We start from the raw sequence: 6,718 nt of genomic DNA, 5'->3' as shown, positions 1-6,718 counted from the left end.
AACGCGTGTTTCGGGGCGCAAGTGAGTTCAAAGTACGGAGCTTGATATAGTGAACGGGTCATTTTGCAATTTATGTGCGTTGGCTGTTGAGCTGGCGTTACATATCTTCGCTATACACAGTGCTGACGAGCCCCAAGAAGCGCGAAACAGCTGTCCACTGTTGCGATTCTACTTTATCGGTTCTTGTCATGTTGGTGTCTCGAACTGTTTTTCACGTATTATCAGCCTTGCAGTCTATTATTTGTCTTCATACATTTTTTTGCCTAATCAGATCTCTTGTATATCCTACGTTGCCAGCGTTTATCGTATGCGGTCCCTTGCAGGTTCTGGTTTCTCAAAGAATAGAGTTGACGAGGTTACGTAATTAACAATGAGCGATTACATAACACGACGCGAAAAGACTAATCTGCATTTAATCTGCACGGAAAAAGTACCCAAAAATGAACTAATAAATGCAGAAACTGAACCGAACGCGGCTAGAAATATTTTGATTTGATAGAAACAAAGGCAAAGCAAAAAATAGGCGACGAAATAGAAAACAATTAACTCTCGTGGGTATAGCGGGGTTCCACGGTATATAGGAACCTGTTCAGAGCGATTTCACGTAAAGGCTTATCAGGTTATGCAGAGATAGATACATATACACCGTGGAAAACAGTAAGTCAGCTTTTTGGTATTTTCTATATTTAAACTGCCTCTTTAACAATCATCAGTTTGTTTCCAACATAAACCGAAATCGTTGTTGAAGCAACTTACGGTAAGTTTGTTGAACTTCTTGTCATTGGTAATGAATGTTCTGTGGTCTTATTATTGTTTTCTAGGTTGAACATGGACCACCTCAGTTTTATCTTCTCCTTGCTGTTAATCGTTTCGGTTACTACTACTACCTTTGGATCTGCGATCAAACCAAACAACCCAAATGAAGAGGTAAAGAAAGAGTTGACTCGGCTTATGTTATTGCCTCTGATCAAACTTTCTGTTTGCAACCCTGAATGGCGTTTCTCTTAATATTACCATGGCATTTGAAGTCCGTTTTACGCCTTGAATAAAATTAGAATTTAAAGCGAGCATGAAAAATGGAAAGCGCATGAAAATTAGCTTTTGCAACTCGACGTGCCATTTAGAATCTGAAGTTTATGCCGAGACCTAGCTTGCGAGCAGGCTCGCGGCGAACGAGGGTCTCGCGCCGATCGCCTTGCTCTCCGAATTCTGCAGTTTCGCGCTCGTCCGCTCGCTTTGCTCGCAGAATATTTTTTCCGTCCCCGCCGGAAGCCTGTTGGCAGACGAGCTGACTTTCAACTTTCTTTCCACTTTCGAGCTGACAATTCAACTTTCTTGGAAAAGTGTGTAGGTATGACCTTGTCATACCTACACACTTTTCCAAGAAAGTTGAATTGAAACGGCCACAATTTCATTTAAACACACTAAGTTTACATGTCGAAGGAATTTATTTATATTTTTAACACTTAACAGAGGGTGAAAAACGTCTTTGCATGTGTTAGACACTAAAAAGGCCTTGGAAATATGTTTTCTTTAAATAGGCACTAGTAGAACTGCACAAAAGCAAGATAATAACAACTTTTATTGGATATTTGTCGCTGTCCACTAGAAAAAAAAAACATTTCCAAATAACAATGTGTCAAGCGACAGTTTTGAAACATAGCTTATTGTTGTTCTAACATTTCAGCTTTTTTTTTCTTTACAAAGCGGGAAGTTGAGGCATTGTTGGCAGATGCTCGTTTAACCGATTTCCCTGAAATGGTTCCTAATCGCCAGGTAAAAAGAAATTATTGTTTTTTTTTTTTCTGTAAAATCCAACTGAATGATAATAATAGTAACAACAACAACAACAACAACAACAACAACAATAATAATAGTAATAATAATAATAATGATAAAAATAATAATAATAATGATGATAATAGTTCATTTATATAGCGCATACATCCATTTTTTGCCCGACGCCCTTTACAAAACTATCCCTAAAAACTACAATGTTACTCTAAGAAACTTAAAAACTAAAAGAATCCCTCTCCCTTTGGGCTGTTTGGTTTGTTGCCCTTTTTCCTACATAGGAACTGGAGGCCCTTTTGGAGCGATCTCATAACACTGAAGTTAAACTGCCGAAGGACTTGGAAGACCAAGACAGCGAAAAGTCTAAGCGCAAAGGTAAATGATCTTTAGGAATCGGTCTTAGAAAAAAAAAACAAAAAACAAACAAACAAACAAACAAACAAACAAAACATATCAAAACGTAAAGCATATACACAGAACATCACAGGAGTGAAAACTTTGCCAGTTGGTGCAACCCTAGTTGAGTTAGCCCTCTAAATATCGCAAAGGTTTGCCGCCACTCGTCAAAATCAGGAGCTGTTGGTATAGCAAGTAGATCTCTAGATCGGTGACTTTAGTGCGAAGGTTTTAAGGAGATTTCGGTTGTGAAACTAACTTGCTTATTTCATGTTAGTTGCTGCAGGAACGGTTATTGAAGGTGCTCAGCTTACAATCAATCTGTTGAAAGACGTCTTAAATGTCCTCGCTAACGTGAAACGCAAATGCGCGATTGGCGTTGACAACGAAAGTGGACTTCGTTGGCAGCAAGGCTCTTTCTACTTCTATTCTGGCACTGCGGATGAAAACTTGCCTTATTCTGTGGATAACGGTAAGAAGTGAATCTAGCATTTACAGACGCTCGCTTAGGCCTTGCCACAAATATCTGGATATGTTTTTGGATATTTAGAATTTTCCGAGATTTCTAGAAACATAAAGATATTTAGAAAAGTAGGCGAATTTAAAAATATTGATACCTATTTTGGCTTAGCCCTGTGTTTTCCTCGCTTTTCCATTGAAACAAGACTAAATTTTATGCCAGAAACAATACAGTTCAGCGATTTCCCACTTGAAAAATGTATTCCATATCACTAAAAGCGCTAAAGGAACAAATGTTAAACTGAAATGGCGGAAGCTGGTAACATCGAAGCACCTGAATCTTTTTTTTCAACTCCTTCCACTGAAAGAGATTTTAGAAATTTCGGCCGTTCTAAGGGATTTAAAATCGGAATGCTTTTTTACAATAAAAAATAACAGATTTTTTAGAGGCGTTTTCAAGATATTTAGAAAATGTTTGATATTTAGGAGATTTTTTGAGAATTTCTGGGAAGATATTTAGGCGATTTTTCTGCTTAGTTTTTGTTTCACTGAGAAGATATATCAAACACTCGAGACAGTGTTTCATGGGCTATCTAAACACCTCGAATTTCGTCAAAAATACTCCGCTGCGCGTCGTATTTTCAACTCTCTTCTCGGTTTTGAATATCCCGATGAAACACTGTTTCTCGTGTTTGATATATTACTTGAACTTCAACACAATATGACCAACAAGAACGTTTCACCTTGTTAAACATATATGTATATTTTTTTCTCAGAGGATTCTTGCCCAAACATCCTTCACCTTTTCGCGCCATGCTTAATGTGTGATGTAATTTTCTAAGTGTTATCCCCATTTTTCAGAATTGGAGTCTCTTTAAAAGGGCCCAGATTCATAACTAAGAAAGAAATGGAGACAGATTCCGCTCAAAGTTCAAGCAATAAGTGCAAAATTTATTGACTAAAAATCTACTTATAGCACGGTAACTTTTTGAATACTATTTAAAACGTCTCACTGTAATTCATTTCTCAGGGTGACCCCGCGATTAAATTTACAAGCATTCTCGAGAAATTTAATGTCCGGCAAACCTCGTAAAAATGCTTAAAGCGCGTGTTATTGCGTTTTCAACGAACGCGAAACGTCCGTTTTAATTGAAATATGGATAACTTCAAGTCCAGTTTTGTCTCGCGGGGTCAGCTTGAGAGCTAGGGTCTCGATAAGATCTCCCTACCTTTATTCAAAATATTACCATGCCATGAGGTTTTTTGGTAACTTGATTTTTGCCATTATTGCTCGAATGTTCTGCAGAAATCATCTTAAAACCCTTGTCAGTAAAGCGCAGATCAAAAACAAATAACTCGGCACAGAGGTTTCGTTTAGAAGTCTTAATATTAATTTTCTATTTAAAAATGCGTTCAAAATTTCAAAAACAAGACACAACGTTTGACTTAAGAAAACATGTTTCGGTCACTTCAGTATTCATAATTAGCATTTATTTTTGTTGACATCTTTACATTCAGGCTTACAAAGTTGCAAACGTCTTTGAATTGACGATGTAAAACAGGTTTTCCAAATTTTAAATTGAATTGTGCCGTGATTTTTAAATGTTTAACATTTTTCCTAATACTACGAAATTTCAAATATTTTCAAATGTATGAGTACTGGAGCATCGATAAAGTTGGTACGTGTCTTGTGTGGCTTGCAGAAGGCGCAGGATTATATTTTCTAGGGTGGTGGTTTATTAACTACTTAATAACCGAGAGTGAGGTCGTTACGGGAAATTCTCAAACTGAGGCCTTGCCGTATTGATCGAGCGATAGCGAGGTCAATACGGTAGGCCGAGGTTTGAGATTTTCCCGTAACGACCGAACGGTCGAGGTTATTAAGTTGTTTATTATATGGCTCATCAATAAAAAGAAAAATCATTCGAGCGGAAGTCGTCAATTTACATCCGGCGATGCGCGCGTTTACCGATTCATTCATCGTCTCAAACCTAGGGCAAAACTACACAGTCAGTGAAATTCACCACTGTATTACGTATTCCGTTAAAAACACTCATTTCTTTACGGAAAAGTCAATGTCACAGCTTCAAAAACGTATTTTAGTATCGTGGTACCACAAGTTGATGGGGGAGTTTTTCCGACTTTTGGGGCGAAACGTCAACGCATATAGAAAAGACAGCAAGCGCTTCAAAATTGTCCAAACCAACCGTCTTTCGGTGAAAGAAAATACTAATGCTTCAGAATGTACTGCTCAAAATAAGCTTAGCTCGATCTTCGCATTCGCTTTCGACAACACATCTTCGCCTTCTTCATTCTGGGATTTATGGATGAACATTTCAAGCCTTGTGAACATCTGCAGTTATCAGAAACACTGCTACCGACAGAAACCGCCCGATTGTTTACATCTGATGATCCTGGAAGCTGATTTACACTTGCTTGTGTCAAAGCGAGGGAATCTATTTGATGAGAACTTTGACGGAGTTCAATACTTTGGTAATTGCTGTGACTAAGATGATAACTTATAAGTTTCTTTGTGGTGTTCTGCTCAGGATGCATGGCAGATCTGCCGATGGTGTTTTTTACTTAGCGATTTTAGCTTTACTTAAGACTAGGCAAACTTTGATTCTTTTTCACTAGTTCCAGACAAGGTTACCGACTGGTAAGTCATCTATATAAATTTTACTAAAGAAATATCTCTAAACTTTTAGCTACTGACATTCTCGTACTGATTTTAATCGGCTTTCATCGCTTCAATGCGCTTGAATTTTCAGAACCGGGCTCTTCCTAATTTGCATAATCCGTAATCGGCCCGTGGGCATTACGGCTGCATAATGACCGCTCAGATCTCGCTCCTAGCCAATCAGAGCGCGCGTTATATCGGCCACAAGCCAAAGCCACATAATAATATCTTATAACTGATCTCAAAAATCAATCATTGCCTCGGCCTTTGGCGTTGGCAAATAATCGATCTGCTTGCCACTCACAAATCACGATATTTTGCGATAGCCGAGTTTAAAATGTGTAAATTGTTTGTCTGTTTCTTTTATTCTATTTTCCACAGCGTGCGCTGTTGTTTACGGACCTCGCAAAACGTCTGGACCAGTCGCTACGGGAGCTGTCGGAGTCCTTGCCTACTACATTCCAAGCATCGACAAAACACTTGCTGTGATGTTCTCTGTTCCGTTTGATTATAACTTTTACCAGAACTGGTGGAATGCTAAGCTGTACCCTGGAAACCAAAGGGCCAACTATGATCAGTACTATGATTTGTATTATGATGCAAACCCCTTCAAGGCAAATGGTTGGCATGACAGATCCCTCGGTTCTGATCTGAAATTTCGCGGCTCTATGTCCAACTCTGGTAAAGCTACCTTGGAAATTCATGTTCTAAAAGAATGAGCAACTGGCATGTAAACCAAGCATGCATGCACAACTTAATCGCATAACCGATTTTTTCTTCTTTTTCTGTGGTGCTTAGTATTAAAGAGTTGAAATGAAAAATAAACGTTTGGGAAAAAGAAACTGTTTTATTGTTTTTCACAAGTGAACTAACACTAAGGAGCTCAATGGGCTTGACGGGAACTCCTCTCAAAGAGCCGATGGTTTCCTCCTTTTAACATGCCAACCCTGTTCGCTTCTTAATTTCGATATCATGTGTTAAGTATAATATTTTGGTTTGATATTGTTTATTTTCCCTAATTTATTTAATTTCCTTTTTTTTCTCTAATTCTCTTCACCATCGGAGGTAATACTCTTAACCCTCAGACGTACACCCCCCCCCCCCCACACCCTTAAGGTTTTTTCAAAGTTCTGACAAGACGATTTACTTTAAAGGGCTAAAAATTTCAGTAGCTGTTTCTTTATTCTCTGCAAAAATTGATGTGCTAATTGTGTGTGTATCATTTTTGATGCTGCCATGGCAACCAACAAATCTCGTGTAGGTCGGGCCAAAAATCAACTTTTGAGAGAAATTTGTAGTTTTTTCCTGTTTTCCTCGTCAAATCGCAGAAATTTATTAATTTAAACATTTCTTAAGCATTCTAACTTGATTTTACGTTAATTCCGTTAT

At 38.2% G+C, this 6,718-nt stretch overlaps 1 protein-coding gene and 1 long non-coding RNA gene across 2 annotated transcripts; both read left to right on the top strand.

The window, feature by feature from the left end:
* Nucleotides 1-643: 643 nt before the first annotated feature.
* Nucleotides 644-2,348, top strand: LOC145494491 (uncharacterized). Its single transcript, XR_014050259.1, has 4 exons — nt 644-657; nt 822-927; nt 1,708-1,776; nt 2,076-2,348. It is a non-coding gene; the product is annotated as an uncharacterized LOC145494491 (long non-coding RNA).
* A 112-nt stretch (nt 2,349-2,460) lies between these two features.
* LOC145494295 (deep sea actinoporin Cjtox II-like) lies at nt 2,461-6,165 on the top strand. Its single transcript, XM_081473736.1, has 2 exons — nt 2,461-2,662; nt 5,711-6,165. Exons 1-2 carry the CDS (start codon nt 2,461-2,463, stop codon nt 6,046-6,048), a joined length of 540 nt encoding a protein of 179 aa, XP_081329862.1. The 3' UTR covers nt 6,049-6,165.
* The last annotated feature ends 553 nt before the right edge of the window (nt 6,166-6,718 follow it).

The sequence above is a fragment of the Orbicella franksi genome, chromosome 8 (assembly GCF_964199315.1).
Source record: "Orbicella franksi chromosome 8, jaOrbFran1.1, whole genome shotgun sequence".
Lineage (NCBI taxonomy): Eukaryota > Metazoa > Cnidaria > Anthozoa > Scleractinia > Merulinidae > Orbicella > Orbicella franksi.
This window is presented reverse-complemented; position numbering and strand designations above follow the sequence as displayed.